General features: G+C 38.7%; 1 protein-coding gene across 8 annotated transcripts in view; it reads right to left on the bottom strand.

Moving 5' to 3' along the window:
* The window catches only part of LOC137099349 (caskin-2-like), a 65,044-nt gene that overhangs the window by 43,350 nt on the left and 903 nt on the right, over positions 1-20,791 (bottom strand). For 7 of the 8 annotated variants that reach the window (XM_067476073.1, XM_067476077.1, XM_067476075.1 and 4 more), the window contains exon 2: positions 18,240-18,687. In XM_067476073.1, coding sequence (XP_067332174.1) covers positions 18,240-18,333 — 94 coding nt within the window. In that variant the 5' untranslated portion in view covers positions 18,334-18,687. Of the gene's footprint in view, positions 1-18,239; positions 18,688-19,143; positions 19,243-20,791 lie in introns of those variants that run through there. The other variant, XM_067476074.1, reaches the window with a different exon arrangement.

Here is a 20,791-nt window from a genome sequence, read left to right as displayed (position 1 = left end):
TAGCCATGCCATAGGGGCCACTGGTGCCCTGGTCCCTGTTCTACGCAATTTGATATCACCCATTGTGTTTACAATCTGTCTGCCATCTAAGAGCTTTCTGCCTTAACACAATGTAGTTCTCTCCCTGCTAGTGGTAAAATAGACAGATCACCTGGCTGCAGGTTGGAGGTGTTTTCTGACAGGCAGAGGTGTGAAACCTGTCAATTCATCAAATTTGTTAACTTGCAGCAGAAGCCTCAGTGTGAAGCTGGAAGCGTATTTTCCTGTATAGAGAGGAAAACCATAGCTCTTTCTCCTGTGGAAACCTGGTGAATATGTTTGTTTTAGACTCACTTATCTAACACCATTACAAGGAACGTAAACTCTTATTTCTCCTGTGTCTGCTGCTAGATGTCAGCTGTCAAGTTTTCTGCTTAATTCTGAAAAGTGGCTCTTACTGACAGCTCAGTTCAAATCTATAGTCATTAAACTGTCTTATAGATGATGATTTACATTAAGCCGCTTTTGAAAAAGCATTAAATTGTCTGCTCCTGATATACAAATGTATGTTTATACATTTTACAGTACATTAATACATTGATTAATTATTTCATCAATTAACAGAAAAAGAAGGACCAAGCATACCATGTTTAATATTATTTAATTTTTGTTCATTTTTGAAGCAATAATGCCCAAAATGTGTGTAGTGCAATGTGTTTAATTTTTGCACAGTTCTTCAGACAAGCAATTTAAAGATGCCACCTTGAACTTAAATTAATATCCAGAATTAGGTTTTGGTGTTCTCAAGTTTTATAAACTTCTTTGTACCTTCCTTAAGTTTCCTAGTGGTTGGTTCTCAAATGTTTGTGACATGTATGTTCTCATATTAGTTTTGACTTTCACAGTAGGTGTAATTGTGTCTTCTGAATTTACATGCTCCAGCATTTCTCCTAATCTGAAAACGTCCAGGGTCAAAAATTTTACTTCAATCTATCTCCCTCTTAAACTCTGTGTACCATTAAAAAGATATTAGGTGTAAACGGCAGAGATTTTGTTTACATTCCAGTGGAGCCAGTGGAGCAGTGGATTTTGCAGTTCAGAGATTCGGAAACTTCACGCTAAGTTAGGATGATGATGGAGGAATGAAGACAGCCTTATCGGCTCTTTATTGTTTAAGTGACGTCTGTGTTATCGGCTCTGTTCTCGTCTGCTGATAAAAGTGATTTTAACAAAGCACCAAGAAGGCGCCAGGTTTAGCCGCTGGTGTGCGATAGCAGTGACTTGGAAGCACTGTAGACTCACAGTCAATCATTTTTTTCATTGCGTTTTAACCTGGAGATGGTCTTCTCTTTAAATTGTACTTGTGCATAATATTGTTATTAAGATATTTACATTTTTAAAACAGGTATGCTCAGTTGGAATTTGATGCCAGTCACACGTCTCGTAACATTTTGGAAAAAGACAACAGTGGAGTACTGAAATGAAAACACCTGGTGGAACATCCCACCATGAGGCGTATTGGAAGATGGAGAATAGAGTTTCTCAAAATAAAATTTCCAAGAATATGCATATTTTATCATATGTGGTACATAAGCTTATTAAAACATCCATAGAAATCTGTGTAAACAACAGACAAGTACCCAGAATTAATGAATTAATGAATTAATGAATGGCTGATCTCTGGGCCCACAGTGAACAGTACATTAAACGCAGACATGATTCTTGTTTCAGAGACATGATCTCTGCCGTGGTCATCACTGCAGGACTCAGGAACACTTCTGAAAACCACCGGTAGTAAATAGTTTGTGTTCTGCAAATGGATGGGACAAGCCCCTTTCCCGAAACTTGCCACATACACATTGTCAGCATCACATCTAATATTAGCATACATTTTTCAAAAAAATAAGATAAAAACTTTCACTTTCAACATTTGATATGTTGTCTTAGTTTATCACCGCATTTTCGGGGAAACCTCTAAAAACCACTGTTAATTTGCTGCATTCACACATGCAAGTTAAAACTCTACTACACACCATATATATGTGACCTTTCATTTACCAGGTCACTATCTTCACTCTCTGCTCAACGACATCAGTCTCTGCTGTGTTTCCAGCCTGCTAGCTTAACCTGACTGGGTACGTTTGTTTCCGCAAAGCACCAGTGTGTGGTGAACTGACAATCCGAGTAAACAGGAGATTAAATGTTACAAAAACTGCTCTTAGAATCTACTAGTTGTCTCATACAGTATTTTGCACTTTCTGCTCTGCAAGTGTAAATTCTTGCAGTGATGTGACCCAAAAAAAAAAAAACAACAAGATTTGTCCGATCTGAATGTAAACCAATCTTGTACCTTCTAAGGCCTTAAACAGTAAATATAATTTGCAGACATTTTAATACCTTTTAAGGATCTGTAGCAACCTTGCTTAAGAATAAGAGAGTTAATGGAGGCAAATAAGACCTGTGTTTCTGAAAAATGACAGAGATCAGCAGAGATCATCAGAGAAAAAAATGAGTTGGCCCACAACAGTCAGTCAGTATCCTCTCTTTTCCTTAAGTCTATCACTCAGTGAGTTTGTTGTTTCCCTCAGGGAAGGGTCTGAGCTGACACAATGCTTCCACCTCCCACCCTGTGAACAATAACGTTGGGAAAGGAAGTGTAGAAGAGGCCCAGCTCAAAGTCCTGGCTTTGTTTCTGACAACCGCTCCACGCCTCAAGAGCCTCTGTCAACACAAAATACCTCCCCCCCCCCACCTACCCTCCTCTTCCTCTGACACCGAGTCACGGCCAGGTTACAGCTCAACGCCTCCAAAACACACACATTAACAAACACAAATTTAAAATGTCCCCCTTTTACTTTCTCAAACTCCTTCATGACAGTGTTAGAAAAAACAACTTTACAAGCATAGAATGCACCTTGATTTTGCTTGTTTTTTGCCCTTCCTGGGTTTTTTGCCCTTCGTGCCGCCACCCTCTCATTTTGGTGGCTGGGTGGGGCCACACCTGGTGGGGTGGGATTCAAACACGCTGCCTTCTTCATCCCAACCCAATGCTCTACCACTGAGCCACCACACCACCATTCTCAATCATGTATAATATATATGACCAGTATTAGAGATGGTTGATGTTACAACTGAGGCAGTGAGTAAAGCTTTACCTGAATGTAGCATTGTTTTATAAAATTATTTTACCTTCATTTTCCTCTGTAGACTCTTTAGACTGTGTTGCCATTTACATCCATTATTTTTCTGCTTTTTGTTCGTCAAAGTCAAAGTTACCGGCAGCTGCCATATTTGTTGGAACTCTAGTATTATCCTAATAAGAGTCATGATGTTACAAGAAGAGTCAAAGTATTATAGAATACTACTGTATTCTAATAATTTTGTTCAAGAGTCTAAGTAGAACGAGATGTAAGGAAATTTCTTACACATTTCTGAGATAGAGTGTTCCCAACAATAGCATGAGGTCACAATGGCCCATGTGAATATTTGTGACAGTTTTAAAGAAGTTTTTCTGGTATTCCTGTGAGTGTTGTCAGCTTAGAGGGTTGCTTTAGCTCAAGAAGTGTTAAAAAGTTTATGTTATTTTTATAACAGTGAATTGTATAAACTGAGAATCAGTTTGGAGAAGAACTAGGCCCTAGTTTGTTAAGATCCTTCAGTGGAAAAGAGTATTAGAAACGATATCCTTTGCATGCATTGTGCAGTAAAATGTACCTCATGTCACTCATCTTAACTAATAGACAGAATCTTGACATGTGAAGGTGAGGAGGAGGAAAAGGTCTTTGATCTTTGGTCCAAGCTGATGGAGTTGAGCAGCTGCAGTCCAGAGTCTCCCGAGTATCATCAGACCAGTGAGGTCAGTGTCAGGGAAGAAGGTGTAAAGAAGATCAATGAGCCACAAAACAATGTTTCAGACTTCAACTTCACAATAAAAACCAAGAGAGAAAAAGTGCAATAGTAAGTGAGGGAATGTTTTCTTTGGGAGTGGGAAGAAGTTCTTGCTGTCAGTTAGTGGACAGGAATCATCCTCATGAATTCATCATAAAACGTAACTAGTGAGAATGGCCTTGAACACATTCTATTAAGTACCGGGAAACACAAAATGCATCACAAAGGGAAACATCTGTACAACTGTCAGGGTTCTGTTTTAAAACTGCTGAACTGGAGAAAAATAATGCGTTGTGTTAATTTTAGAGAGCCCTAGATAAACCATTGTATATAATCGGTGTCCTGTATATCAGACCGATCACTAAGTAAGAAAAACGATATAATAAAAGAGAAAATACTGATGAATGGACAGAATTTCCCACATACCAAAGTGACTCTTAGTAATTAGTTATTTATTGCAGATGTATGTTTTGGTTGCCATTTGCCAGGATGCCCAAGTCAACAAAGCCTAATGTGGAGGCAGAGATGCTTTTATGTCCGTTGATCCAGCTGGAAGCTACTGACACCAGCCTCACTCTTACGAGGAAATGCTGATCAGGACACTTTAGGCCACCCAGACTGGGTGACAGCAGACATCATCATTGACATCTCTTGAATATGTCTGACTGTGGGGGACAACCTAATAGGACCCAATGGGCAGTTGACAATGTAGCAACAGCTGTGTGGGTCCCTCTTCTGTGTGTTTAGTAAAGCCTGGACTCATATTGTGTAGTAAAAAGTCAAATTATGACACTAGTTTGTTAATGAGGGACATGTTGTACCACAGCTTAGCACGTCTGGGGTCTTGGTGGAAAATGAAACAAGTTTTTCTGAATACATTTTGCACTGAAAGCTGCTGATGGCTGAATCAGACATGTTGGATCAGAGGGAAAAAACATATTAAAAAGCTTAATCTTACAATATTCACCCTGCAGGTATGAACACAAGAGCTGGGTAATAAAAGAGCTGGACCACAAAGAAAAAACTGAACATATAGGACGGGATTATTGAATGTGCTACATTACAGGTGTTAAAACTTTATGCAACTTTAATATAGACCAAAAAAATATAATTTCTCACTCAGCTTACACTGGGTAAACAAACCCTACCCTAATATATCTTAATATATAGGCCATGGTGGATAGTGTTGCTGACCAATAAGCGGAAAAAGAATTAAATAAAAAAGATGCAGTACAGTGAGGTGTTTACGACTATGCATGAAAAAAGTGTTCCCAAACACAATGCTGAAAACAAAATACAAAAAGGTAGCGTGTTAGTACTAGTACACAAAGATTTAGTAATCACTTTATATTATGACATGACCATTTCCACAAATACATTCTTGTGAATTGTTGAGAAACCTCCTGGGAACTAGTGTGTAATGTGGTAATAATTATAGTGGAACTAGAGCTCCCCAGAACAACAAGAAACCAGAAAGAGTTAACCATTGTAGTATGTTATTACTAATCCTTAAATGTGTAACACAAGAAATAAAAGTCAAGTAAAAATGTTTTAGAATTTGTGTGAAACAGGTCTACAAGTAAAAAAAGATATCTGCTCCAAAATGTATGATTCATTCAGTTCCTCAAAATATTTTGATGCATATTAGAAAGAAAAGCAAAAAAATCCTCATATCTAGGAGTCTCAAATGGCAACATCTGACATTTTGTCACCATTTTGACTTGCAAATTGGCTGAAACAATTCCTCAATTATTGAAATTGTTCACCGTTTTATGTGTAGACGTTTAGGGTCGCTGTGGGGCTGGAGCCTGTCCCAGCTGCCATAAGGCGAGAGGCGGGGTCCACCCTGGACAGGTTACCAGTCAATCTCAGGGCCAACATAGAGGGAGCTACATAGACAGACAACTATTCACAACTACAGGCAATTTAGAGTCACCAATTAACCTAACATGTATGTCTTTCAAATGTGGGAGGAAACCGGAGTATCCGGAGGACACGCACGCAAGCATGGAAAGAACATGCAATCTCCACACAGAAAGGCAGCAGCCGTCCGGGAATGCAAACCCATGACCTTCTAGCTGTGAGGTGGAAGCGCCAACAGCTCCACAAACATGCTGCCCAAAACTAACATTCATAAATTCAAAGCTGCTTAAATATAACTTTTGTGTTAATTCTCAAAACAAAGAATAGAACAAATGGCACCCACAGAAAGTCATCTGTGTTCTGTGAAGCCTTTTGAGTATTGTTTTCCCAGTGAAGTGTCTTAGGGTGGAGTGTGGAGTTCCTGTTTCTATCTGAACTTAAAACAAGAAATGGTTCAGCACGCCACACTTATTGTTCAGGGGGATGTGAGCTTGGCTCCACACCCGTTCCTTTGCTCAGAACGGACTTTTCCTTACAGACACGCCTCCATCTTTTTGGACAGTCATACCACTGGACTGCACCACCACCACCATTCAAGCGTCCAGCATGTGACTGGTCTGGGTGCGGTTAATCATGATAACCCTACAAGTGTAGTAGATGTAAAGATAGTGTGAATGGTGTGTCAGCAGGTACAACATTTGGGGAAATTTGTGGAGGAAGAAAAACAATGTGCAAAGTTATTTTGCATTTAAATCAAGTTATCAACTGTCTCAGAGCATGAATGAAAGGAGGAAACAACTCAAACTGAGCTAAAACTGATAGTATAACTCTGTAACTCCTCTGTTCATCACTTTATGTAAGTCAAAGATTATCTAAGACATATCACGGTTTAACGTCTGAACATCGCTTTCTGTAGCACAATATCGTTTTGTTTTTAATAACAGTGATCACTTGAATACTCCATCTTATTTTTTCCACTGCTCAGTAGCAGCTAGAGTTGAGTCTTCTTTACTTGACAATGCAATATGACCAGCATTTCATATGCCCATGTCGTTAATTTCTGTCCTGATAACAATATATACCATGATACTGCATATTTTCTGCCGATTTCTCATCAAAGTTTTAATTAAATACATATAACATATTATTTACATATATAAGGTAATGCTCATAATCCACATTACTAAATGTTATCAGTGACAGACTCTCTCTTGACAGACTGGTGAAGAAGTCAGAATCTTTTTCTCAGACTTTTCTGAGCTCCTCATCTGTGACAGCTGGGATTCTTGGCTGTTTCTGCAGTAAAGACACTAGGAGCTCAATTTTAGTTCATTTGCTCCTTGGCACAAAAAACATTACACCAGGCTCTAGAAACTACTTATAGAGTAACAAAATACTATGTGTGTTGACTCTGAAAGACTATGGATAAATGCACTTGCAAACATCAATAGCCAACAGAAGCCACAAAAAGAAAAAATGCACAACACTACATTTTAAAGGACATTTGAGTTAAACTAATAATAATCAAATGACTAGCATGTGAAAAACAAAATGCACATTTCTTAAAAACTACATTAGTCGGGTACCAAAATGAACAATGAAAGTTCTTATTGTCTGCCCTGCAGCCCAAAACTTCTACATCATTCACAAAAACCCTTTCCACTTTTTCAGCCTCTGAGTCAGAATATGTTTGAAGTCATATTAAAGCTTCACTGGGAAAGAGCAGCAGGAGTCTAGTGGCAATGGAGCAGTAGGCCTGAGGTCATGCTTGTTTTCTCATTGTCGTCTGTTGAAAACTTTAGGAAACCCTCTGTACACTGTATTTCACCCGAGTTAAATTCCAAGGAAAAGGGGGATCGAAGGTATTGCTCTGGGGTCCACATTCCGACACCATGACATCACCCCCTCTATTCTTCCCTCTGCATTCAAATTCCCTCTGCTGCTCTGACAATGGTTGGCACAGATACAACTCTGGGGATTTGGGGGAAAGAAATAAATTAAACTTTTACCTTCGAGTACACAGCTGTACTTGTCTTTAACTGCACTGATTATAAAACTTTTATTAGTTTTAAGATATTGGAATATGAAAACCTGCATACTTGCAAACAAGCTATGTTTTCTCAGGGAAAATACAACTATTTCGAGCATCTTACCACAATTTTGACCTAAATTAGTGCTTTCGGAATTCCACTCATGCTCAGTGGGAAATGTTCCTTATACAGAGAGTCTAATCAAAACTTAGTAGTCAAACAAGACAACCCGCTTAACAGCAGAAAATGAGAGCTTTGTCCAAAGAAAGACAGACTTATCAAGAACAGCTTAACCTCCTTACACACAGACATCATCAAAAAGGATGCTGGGCATTATTTGAGGTGCTTGTACATCATTTTAAAAGCAGCTGCTTCGAAATGGAAAAATAGCTTTTTAAAGATAAACAAACAACAATGTCACGAAATATTATAAGTCTGCGTTTATTTATCACATTATAAAACTGTATAAAAAAATTATAAAAAAATCCTGTCTATAGAAGCTGCATGCCCAATTTTTAGCCAGGTTCAGATTTTATACACGTAATGCACATGTGTAACTACGGTGTCAAGATGTTCACAATAAGCACTCTTCCTTAGTCTTTAGAAGTTGTTTTTCTGAATGTATTCTGTGCGTTATTTAAAGCAAAAGTCACATTTTGCAATGTCATAGATAAAAAGTGTTTGGCTTGAAAGTTAGAAAAGAGGAAGCCAACCAACAAGACAACCTGTTGCAGAACATCTATTACATAACGCACCAAATAAGCAGCAGCCATTACTCTGCCGCACACACTGCATCCCACGACACAATATACACAGGCTATAGCCTCCAACTAGATTCATTATCTTCTGGGTTTCATTTCAAAGCATCTATAAGAACTGAAGAGAGGAATGGTTTCCTCGGCTATGGGCATGCTCACAGGCACAGGCAATTATATTTGAGAAGGTGTTTATGTGAAAAATAAGAAAACTAAATAAACTATCAGCTTGAGAGCATCAGTTCAACAAGAGTTCAGCAGACATCCCAGATGCTAGAAAATTTGTTTTAAAACTCTATTTGGTTTAATTAGTTTAGCTGAAAATAATGTCTGTAGTAAACCAAGAGACTCAGAGCAGGAAATAAATCCTTACTGACCAAAAATTAACATGTGAGAGAACAGTTTCTGGTATTTTATCAACTAAGAAATGACTCCCATCTGTTCTGATATTTCGATCTCCATGGGCATAACCCTGTTAGGATATGTAAGAAGTGGCAAGAGCGGATTACAAATTACTGTTTTACTGAAAACTGGCCTTGTGTGAGATGCAAAAAGCAGCTTTACCTCGGAAACAAATTTAGAGTCTGTCACAGCCAACAATTGTAGAATTAATTTTCTGTCGATTAACTAATAATTTAGTTGACTTAGCAATTCAGCTCTCACACTACTGCATAACATTGTCTAAAATTATATATATATTTTTTTTTTTTATTTGGAATTTGAGGGGACAGTACTTTAACTAAAAAACTCCGAGTTAAAAAAAGTTCTTCTCTGACCAATTTTCGAAACCTAGATCACAGACTGTAACAGTACAGTTTCAGAAACACTGCTTTCTGAAATTCTTTTTTCTATTTTTCGCTGGGTGTTTGTGTTGCTGCAGAGTGACCATGGGTGAGCCAAAGAACACCTGTCGGATTCATTTTCAGTCAGACTTTGACATAAAATGAGGTCCATCAACAATCCCCTTCTTTCAGTCAGCCGTTCACTGCCCTGTCTGCAATGGCACAGGAGCGATACATGGCAGAGAAATTGGGTTTCTCCAGAAGAAATCTACCTGAAACCAGATTTCCCAGTAAAATACTGGGTAAGAAATCAGCTTTCTCCAAAAACCTGACTGTAAATTAAATGGATATAAGCACACTGCAGCTTGGGTCCTATGGTAATTTGTGAATAATGCTTGGACCCCAATATACTTGCTTGCAATATTAGTAATTTATTTAGGAAACGTTTTTGCATATATACCCATCAACTATTTTAACTGCTTGTGCTGTTAAGAGTCTATCCAAACTGTCCCTGGGCAGGGTATACCCCGGTCACTGGTGTATCTCAGGGCCAACTCAGGGAGACATAGAGTGTGTTTACATGGACTTAAGTAACCAGGTCACAGTTGGCTTTCTCGGGAAAGCTGGTTTACGGAATCAGCGTTCTTCTCCTGGAGAACAATTTTTTTTGCCGTGTATTCGCATAACCTGGTTTTTAATCGACTTTCTCCATCTATGCATGTGCATAATTAAAGGATGCAGAGAGGAACATGCAGCTGAATGAAAAGCTGAATGAAAGGAGAGGGCGTTTATGCCACCTTATGTTTAACACAAAGTCTGCCTAAAGTCCAACAAACAATGTAACTAACAAAACGTCTACTTTCCCCCACAGAGTTTTAAAGTTCAGGCAGTTCCTGTTGTAGATCAGCTGTGTGTCTCCCCCTTTTTTATTGTTTCTATTCCCCTGCGCCGTCACTCTGCCGAGATACATACGCACATAAAAAAGTCAGAAAGCAACATTTTCTGTCATTATACATTATACTCTGTGTGCCAGGCTTCCAAAATAATTCCAAGATGGGTAGAAATCTGATTACTTTTCTGCTGCATGTATACGCAGATTTTCAGGACCCAGTTCAGTTACTTAAGTTTGTGCAAGTCATACACAGACAAACCATTCATTCTCACATTGACACCAATAGGCATTAAGAATCTTTGCAGAAGAAAATACATGGGACAAACAGAACTTAACAGAAAGAAAGATTAATATGCAACTCAGAGGTAGTTCTGGTTTTAGTCACATTGAAAACATGCTGGATAAATACATGCCCTAAGCTAAAAAACAATAAGCATGCATAGCCACTACCCATGTCTTATCTTTTTTTTCTTTCTGTTACGTCAGAGTCAGGACTGAAACCCTTGACAGCCAGAGGTCATTAGGGGCCCCTCAGTCTCAACACACACAAGAGCTTTGTATTCCCTTCAGAGGTATGACTAGCCAAGCCCAAAGGCCATAAGCAAGCTGTCTGTTTAGTGGATCAATTAAACATTTAACACGCCAACACCAAAGTTGACAGGCAAACACTATCAGCTCAAACACAGAAAGAGTTTCATGCACTGTCTGAAAGGTTTTAACACTTTCCCTCAAACTTGTCTTGTCTGGGAGAGAGTGGAAATTTCCTGCCTCATTATCCCCTTGGTTTAAACAGTAGTTTGGTGTTTTGTGATGAGGGTAGAAATAGAGCAACTCTCTAAACTTCAACAGAGTGAGATTGATGACTGATTACCTCACAAACAGTCCTCTGTAAATGCTTGACCTTTCAACATACTGAACATATTATGTAAAGAAAACATCCTGTTTCTGGGTTTTCTTTAGTGGGGGAATAGAGCATCAGTAAGGGTGTGAAGCTCTGAATTTGTTCCAGTTACATACATAGCATTTCAAATGACTCATTTATTCCCCATAAGTCAGCAGGAAAAACAAGACAGTTGACAGCAAGCAGCGAAAACTGCAATTGCAAACCTGGCTTTATATTGTTGGTGTATCAGACTCATAACTAAAACAAGTCCTACAGTGCCTGTACAAGACTCAGAGAACAACCCCTGGAACAGAGTGATATGTCACCACTTTTCAGCCACAAGATAGACAGGTGTGATTTATGCCTTCATTAAACACAAATTCTACAGACGGGAGACAACACGGGATAAAGAGAAAGTAACAACAAAGGTCCAAAGGACGATTAACATCCTAAGCCCTGAGCCAAAGTAATTAAAGCATGTGCAAAGGTTTGGGTGCTGTACTAAATCTGTACTGTCATGTACATGCAGTAATGTTCCATAGGCTGTGGCATACTAATTACATTTCCCTTTAACTAATGGTACGTTTACTACAAATTTATAATTTCATTCCTACAATGTTGTAAATTAATTCTAATGCAGCAGAACCAGCAAGATAATAGTTTTTTTATAGACTCTTCTTTGTTGCCAAAAGTTAGTCTTTGGAACCTGTGATCTCCTAGTAAAATAGTATCTTTTAAATACCTCTGTTCCAATCTCTCCTCCTTCAACACATTCCTACAGTCTGTAACAGGTAAGGAGTCGTCCATATTAGCACATATAGGAATGATTTCCTAAGATGGAAAGTTCATACAAGGATTTTCCTCCGAAGCCTAAAAGAGAAGCTAAAAAATCATTACTCTGAGAACATTTAGGGCCAGTTAAGACTGATTAACTGTACTCTCAGATTCCTAAAATAAAACAAGTGAGATCCATCAAAGCAGAAAAAGGTGAAAGAACTTTTCGGAGAAACTGCAGTGTAAAATAGTCCATAATGAAACAAGGCCTCTGCCAACGCTTAAGAGTGGGAAGATTTTGTGGGAGATGATTGGCTGGGCCGAGTTTGAACCCAAACTCATGAATTAAACATGAGGCAGATATGTGTGAAAAGACAGCAGATATCCAGAGTAGGCATTAGTCCACCCCGTCTCTCAGCAGAGACTCAAACACGCCACTAGCTGTTTTTATTCATTCTCAACGGCCCAGATTTTTCATTGAGGGGTGACAGGTTTACGATGCTCCAATAATAGGATGTCAATGAGCTTTAACAGCAAACATCACTCCACTGGGTCAATAATAATGCCTCCTGTGGCACACTTCTGGTAAAGAAAGACAGATGGGGATGTTATAAGCCATTGCTTTTGTTTGTGGTTAAAGTGTCTAAAACCCCACCAGACCAAAATTTTAAGTGAGAAGAGGAGTTTTCATGATGCTACTGACATGAAACGAGACTTATAAAATAAAATATGTAAGACAGTTAGGTCAAAGGCTGAATTTGCTTCAGTTCCCTTCAAAACAATAAATACGTAATATGTATAGCAATTTAATTTACCAGATTAAGTGAAAAAAAAAGTCTAAACAGTCTCTGATTACCAGAAAACACCAGATCCGTGTGGGAGGATGAGGTGACTGTAACCTTCCTTTAACTGCTACATAAAACTAACAGCAACATCATTTGTTTCCACAGTCTTTACCATTGTTTGAGATATGACTGGAGCTCTTTCAACAAAATCATCACACTATGTCTTATAATATCTTAATGGCACCTACAGGAGAATCAGCTCCGAAAGCAAAAATCTGCATTTTTTTTTTTTGTATTGTTTTCTCAAATCTGGTTAAAATTTGCAGTACATTTGGATGGAAAGTAAATTGCAGTGATTCGTATAAGAAATCCTAATTTCTACACTGATAATGAAAACAATAATTGTTTAGATAGCAGACCTAAAAATGAGGCTTTTACATTTTACAACTGTAGATTTTAGAGAAATTGAACACATGGTAAATAAATTGAGGTTATGAGATTAGTCCGTTAAAATCTAATTTAACAGAGCAGTATATTCACAGTGTGCTGACTGTAAATAGCAGGGCAACAAGAATGAGATTCCACAGTGCCTGATAAACAGAGCTGGACCCCGTTCCCTCCCCAGGGCTATAATTCCACTTAATCCTGGCTGAGCAGCATCTGGGAGTTCCCTGTGATTTGGGCGATAGCAGTTGGGCATGGGGTTGATACTGAAGTACCAGATGTCAGAGGGAGAGAGTCTGGGTCAAACATGCCCCTAAAAAAAATCATAGGAAATAGCCGGAAAAGATTGTATCATTGTTGATTTTGCAATAAGCAAAAGGAGCAAAGTCCTTCTAAAAGTAAAGAATATAACACATTTTCTATCTTAGGCGGAGGATAGAAGATTTCTCACAATAGAGGACCTATCATTTTAATAGGCTGCTGTCTTCAGTAACAATGGCTGAAAAAGTTCTCATGTAACATATTAAGGTGATGGATTGGGTGTGTTAAGGTGGTGAATAATAGATAGGAGTCATGTGACAGTCTCAGGAAGACCCTCGGGGAGCAGTTTATGCCTGTCAGCTGGTTGAGGAGACCATCCAACACTAACAATACTATCCAACACTTTAAATGTTACAATACTGTCTACGACACTGAGAGACAGAGGTCTGAATCACCATCTACACCCACCACTGATGTGAGGATAATACTGTATTCACATTATATGGAAATTACAATAATTGCCAGCGTTCAAACTCTACTATATTCAGGGCCTGAATATTAAAAAACAGTGACAAGGAAGAGTATAGATTGGTTACATCTGATAAATAATAATACTAGTGATGTCCCATTTAAGCTTTCTTGGCCCTAATCCTGATCCTTCATTATCTATCTAGTCCAATCTAATACTTACATTTGCCCAAATAGTGCTCTCTGTTTGGGGAGAAGTTGTTATTTTCTGTTGGATGTTTTCTTTTAAAGTGCCTTAAGCTTCTAACCTGATCAGTCTCAACCACAAAGTCCACAAAAATTCAACACATTTACAGATACATAGTTATCACTGTAACTGTCTCCATTACTGCCAGATACTGTGGTCGACTCAAGTAAAATAAAACCCCCTTCGAGAGCAGCTCTCCCCTTCCTTGACAAAAAAAGTAGTAGACCCCCAGGTTCAGAACTGCAGCAGTAGTAATTATAGAGGGATCTGCATTTGATCAGCTTTATTTTAGCCAATAGCAATCCATTAAAATGTTCTCAGATTGGCTCTGATACCGATCCAGAACATCTCTACTTGATACACATAAATGGTGGTTTGGGTACCAATGCCAATTCAGTGGATTGGATCTCATGTAGAAACTCTTTGTTTCTGTCTCAACTTTCCTATGTCATGCAACTGTGAGCCTTTGAGTCTCCTCTGTCGAGGTGGGCAGTGCCCGCAACTTGAGTGTTCAAGTCCAAATGTGTAAATAAATGTGAAGTTATTGTGACTAACCATTGTGTGATCTTCATATTTTGATTACACAATCTACTGGATGTGGAACATTGAGGGTTTTTATATGAAAACCTACTTATAAACATTTATATCAAAACTGAAAAAAAAAAAATTTCAGACAGTGTAAAAGTTTCTCTTCATCTCATTTACAATCTATTTGAATGGCATGTATAGTTAAATATAACAATGACAATATTTTGGGTGGGAAATTACTGCCTTACTTTGAAGGATAGTACTGAATGTTATAATCTTTGTTTCTTTTGCTCATAAATGGACAGGCCATGTAAAAAAGACATGCTCACCAGTACAAATTTGATTTCTAAACCTCACATAAGGGACAGATTTTGACTCTTTGTTACTCTCTGTTACAATTAGATTTGCTGCATTTACAATACGATACAACACATTTGTATCGTATTGTCCTGTCTTTTTTTGGGCCACACAGCTCACAGTACCTCTTCTTTGCAGCCATCCTCTGAAGTGAAGAATGGGGCTCTGGTGCTGTCTGTGTAAGTGCTGGTTCTGGGGTTGTGTGTGTACAGCCTAGATGCGTACAGGCTGGCTGACAATCGCGCTCTCTGAATTGACAGAGACATGATCCTCTTGTTCAGAATATTCCTCATGTTCCAAAATAGACACTCCGGCCAAACTAGCCTGTCTGTCCTCCAAACCCTTTTGCCATGCCTCTTGGCTTACTGATCAGCAGTGATAAGGAACAACGCAGGCAATCCTATTTCCCTAGTGTTCCTCACCCAATTTTCAGTGAGAAACAGTATTGTGCTTTGGGAAACGTACAGATCACAGTTTCTCATGTTTGAAATGCAATGCTTGTTGCAACTGTTGCCCGTCAGAGTTACCAAACATCCCAACATCATATACTAAGGGTTAAGTATGTAACACTGGCTGTATGTAACATGTTGCTTCAGCTTCAACATCCTGTCCATGTTTGTTCAACACATCATTTGCTGACCCATCCTCGAAGTTTTCACCTCTTGGCACTCACTACATTTATCCTTGGAGGTCAGGGTTCACTAATGACAGTAGACATCAGCTGTGAGTAAGATCCTGTGATATGTAAAAGGTTTTCTGTCTGATAAAGACTGACCTCCTACTCACCCTAGGGCGACCTCTCTCCTTACTTAGTCAAAGAGAAAACAAAACTGACTGTCAGGTAGTAGGGCAATGATAAGACAACTACAAAGGGCTAAATTAAGTGAAGCAGAGGTTTCAAATGTTGTTCAGAAATTATTCTTCCATAAAAGTCTAAATCCCATCCAATTTTAACTAAAAACATTTTTGCAGGCCTGTGTCATATAGATTTATCTGTCTCACCCTAAATATTAACAATTCATGGAAAATATTAGCTCATTTTAAATTTAAGGACAGCAGCAGATATAAAGTTGGATGCGGTCAAGTCTATTTGGATAGTTACACATATTCTTTAATTGAAATTAGCTTACATTTGTGTAAACATTATTTCTTAACAATCTCTCTCCCATATTTCTAGTCTATATATTCACTAACTATGTATAAATAATAATAATAAGGCTAAAATGGCAAATAATCATCTTTAAAAAATCCTTTGGAGTCAATGACTGCCTGAAGTCTTCAATAAATAGATTCAGATGTTTCAGATTGTACAGTTCTTGGTGATGTTCTCATAGACCTTTGCTTCAGCCACCATTAGCTCTTGTCTGGTGGGAGGTCTCTCTGACCTCTGACTTGGCCAGGCAAGAATATTTCACCTCTTCACCCTAAAGAGTCTGCTATTTGCTTAGAATCATTATGCTACTGTACAATAAAATGTCATCCATTAGGCTTTCACACATTAGGCTAAATCTGACAATGTATACATCTGCTTTCCTATTGCTTCCATCAGCTAGACATTATCAATAAATGCCAATATGGCCTTTCCACTTGCTTCCATACATGTTGAAACCAGTGAAAGAACAGTGAATTTTCAGTCTGTAGCTGATTTCTCCTGACATTGTCTGGAGTTCATATGCGAAAAAGGCTTATGATACATTGTTTTTTGAAGCTCAGAGTAGCAATCAAACGGCTTTCATCATTTCTGAACTTCGAGCTGCTGGCTTCAGCTCACTCAAATCAGAATCAATTTAGACCCAGAGGTTTTTGTACAAATGAAAACACTAGGAGACAAAAGTCAACAAAATGATCACTTTCCTGCCTCTCTGCTAGAGTTTCTGTCTTTCTCTGCAAGAGAAAAACTTTATGCTAAGTGAAACAATTGAGCTCCAATAGCCACAGCTGCAGAGAGAAAAACTGATAAAAAAAAAATGAAGAAAAGCGGAAAAAAGAAAAACTGAAGCTCCCAGCAGCTTAATTTGGAATTTAAATTCAGTGTTTTCTCTCAGTGCTTCCATATTTGATTATTTTAATCCTAAGAACCTCAAAGTTCCTCCTGAATGTTTTGCTTGTAAAAGAAACCAAAACCATCTCAGCTGCATAATGGCTCTCCTCTGAAACCATAATAATACCAATCAAAACAGGAAGATGTATGAAAGTTCAGGACAAAAGAGCCTAGCAAGCGACCAGAGAGGCATATTAAATAGCATACATTTCATGCAAAGGTATGAGTATGCAAAGGTACTGTGGCGTAAACAGAATTTATCAAATTGCCAGTTACAGATGTAAATTTATGCTACTGAAATTTAACTAAGAGGAGCAACAGTCAATGAGATTCAATCAAACATTCCACCATCTAAACCACTCAGGCTGGAATTACTCCAAACAAGCATGGCTACACAAAATGTGTAGGAAAGCTTTGTGAAACAAACGCTGAAAGTTACTGTGCAACTTACTAAAAGCTTCCACTAACATGAGACTTTGCATCAATCCTGCATGCTATGCCAGTCCTCCCTCTCTGCTCTCAAACAGCTTCACTTTACTCTTTACACCCTGCACAGCCCTACAGGTAGTCTTACTTATGAAATTGCAAAAAAAAAAAACAATATTACAAAATATATTCATGTGGTATTAATTGTTCTTCTCTGATCGGTCAGTAGAGCGAACCTCACTTTTAAACCTTTTAAATGGGAATATCTCCGCACTGCTCCCAGTGATGTTCACTGAGTCTGTGTCACCTGAAGCTTAACTCTCCACATTAAGATGAGTTATGGAGCATGTCTCTATTAATAATATGTGACAAATGTTGCATACTACATATTTAAGTAATGTTTTTGTTTACTGCAATATTTAGCATTCTGCTTCAGCTGAGTTTAACCTGTAAAGGACTATAGGTAAACTGCTTATATAACAGCCTTTATGTGAACAATTTCCACCTGTAAAACAACTTTATCATGGCGAAACCCTCGTCTGTTGCTGGCAACAAGGCAAAACACTGCTTTAAAAAGTCAATTAGGAAAGGTTTGGAAATACTTCATTAAAGACAACTAAGAAAAGCAAACTATGCAAGCTAACTCAAGTTGAATTTCACAGCACTATCTTTGCAACTAAAATCATTTTGTTCTCCACATCAACATCAACCAGCTCAGCTCAAGATGTGTTGGCCAAAAAAATACAACATTAGGTGATATTATAATGGCATCAGGTGACCTGTGAAGAACTTTAGACAAGCATCAGTATCAAAGCAGCAGCATCAGGTGTACTTACTGTTCCTGTTGGATTTGAGCTTGGATAACAACTTCTGAGTGGACAGCAGGTCTCCGGTCTTCACTGCCTGCAGCAGGTCCTGCTCTTTTCCCATGCTCCCCCCTCCTCAGTTTTCAATAAGCTTTATTTAAAACGCTGCTTCCTTCTTAGAGCCTCATGCTGAGCACCAGAGACTTGGACCTGACTCAGGTGAGGCCCTCCACTTCCGCTCAGTAGAAAGCCCAGCAACAACCCGAGGCACAAAAAAATTCTCACTGTGATGTGCCCTTCAAGACCAGAAAGATGGAAAACCTTTCTGCTGCTTAATTTCCTGGTCAGATGTTTCTTTGTTACAGTCTTTATTTCAGGGGAAATGTTATATCCAAGGTCAGACGGGTGGTTGGCAGTTAGTAGAGCTACTGTTGATGTGACTGGAGGAAGAAGGAATGATGTGGTGAGTATCCAGAGCCTGAGAGGAAAAAAATGAGAAAAACAGATCAGATTATCTTTCATAGTACTCCAGACTGGACCACAGCAGCTCTCGTGCCTGCTTCCATGTGTGGATACAAAATAAGGGAAAGGTTTTTCTTCTAGCCCAGATCCAGTTCTGATCCACTTACAGTGACTGATCCTAACCAGAATCATAACAAATCAGATCTTCAAGCTCACAGTCTCAATTCAGACCTTTATGAGAACTAGATTTTCATGGATTCTGCTGTATTCATGTATGAGTGGAGAAATGCATTTAAAATTCATCTTCATCATTAAGTTAAAACTTACACTCTACTTATATATTAAAAAGTTGAGCCATTTGCTTTAGAGCTGTAACGAACACCTATTTTCTTTATTGATTATTCTGAGTTGCCATAATGGTGATGGTTAGTGCTGCCACATTACAGCTAAAAGGTCTGTGATTCAAACCTACCTGCTGGCTGCGTGGGTTTCATTCAGGTACTCTGGCCTCCTGGTTTCCAAGTCCAAAGACATGCATGTTAGATTTTTATTTATTTTACAAAAGTGTTACAGTGATCTGTCAACTAATCGATCACCCGATCAACAGAAAGTTATATATGTATATATTTGCTTCTCAAAGATTTGCATGTTATTTGCTTCCTTTTTTTGTTCCCGACTGTAAACTTAATACCTTTGTGTTTTGGACTGCTGGTCAAAAAACGTTGAATGAAATTTGCATGCACCATCTTAGACTTTGAGAAATGAAGCAACTTTACACGATTTTCTGACATTAAAAACAGAACAATGAATGAAAAAATAGGCAGGAGAATAGCTGATAATCATTTAATTGCAGCCCTAGAAAATAAAACTAATAAAGACTAATATAACATATATAAATGGACTAATAAAACTCCCAACTATCAGAAACATACAGTCAGAAAGAGAAATCTATGCTGAAATTCTACATTTGCCATTTATGAAAATCGGGGTTCTGCATGTAAAAGTCTTTTTGTGTTTCCATTCTTCCTCGTGTGTCATTAAGGCAAACATGACACACTCAAATTAGACAGAGATTTAGACAAGTCGTGTCTCTCTCTCTCACACACACACAAACACACCTGTCACAGGTGAGATCGGTGCTGGGAAACCACAGTAACCGAGTGTTAAACGTCCTGTGAGCCGAGCGGTTGGTTTAATTACAGCTCACCAAATCTTCAAACAACCTACAGCTCATGAAGAATCGGCTTATGGGCTGTCTCTGCTGTGTAAATATTGATGAGACTACCAGAGCCTCGCCACAGCATGAGAAGTTAAACATTTCCTACTTGGGGTCAAGTGCATTTTAAACCAAACCCCGTTTAGTTAATCCACATTTTTAAAGCAGAGTGGAATAACTGATCAGTTAAACCACCTGGCATTCAGCTCTGCGTGGCATTCAGTTGACTTCTCTTGCTCTGCTGCTTCCCTCGGGATGCTGTGATAGATTATAAGTTAGCCCTGGCTTTACACTTCGTTTCAGCTGCAGAAAAGCTACTTAAACTCTTCCAGCCCACTGGCCAGACCACAACTCACAGATATAGGAAGAAGAAGTTGGCAGAGTTTGTGAGCTCTGCTCCAGTTTTGCTGCAGATGACTGACATTGCTGTTGACAGTCCCGATTTCTGTCTGAAAACATGATCACTGCTGCAGCACCAGGCCTCAAAATCAGTGTTGCTGTATAAACAAACAGTGTGTTATGAGGTGTGTTTGCAGTTCGATCACAGAGTCCACTGGTGTGGCCCTGCACCCTGCTCTGTTTTCCTGCTTACAACTTGTGTCATTACATAACTATGCAGTCACAAAGGGGCAGGGAGCTATCAGTCCCTTTTGGCCCTATCACCCCCTCTTTTTTCCTCTAACCCCTCAGGAGCTTTGTTTTTAGTAAAACACTGTACGTGACAAGACAAGAGGCACAGTCCTTATAAGAAATGTCACTGTGTCACTGCAAAGACTGCAGTTGCTAGTGCAGTGGTCCAAAGTGTCGATGAATACCCCATTTTACACTAAAACACAAATGGGCAACAACGCTGTCATGGACAGGGGAGAGCATGGGAACTTTTTAACGCTAGACGTGATCGACA

The sequence above is a fragment of the Channa argus genome, chromosome 15, assembly GCF_033026475.1.
Source record: "Channa argus isolate prfri chromosome 15, Channa argus male v1.0, whole genome shotgun sequence".
Lineage (NCBI taxonomy): Eukaryota > Metazoa > Chordata > Actinopteri > Anabantiformes > Channidae > Channa > Channa argus.
The sequence above is the reverse complement of the archived record's forward strand: the minus strand, read 5'-3'. Positions and strand labels throughout refer to the sequence as shown.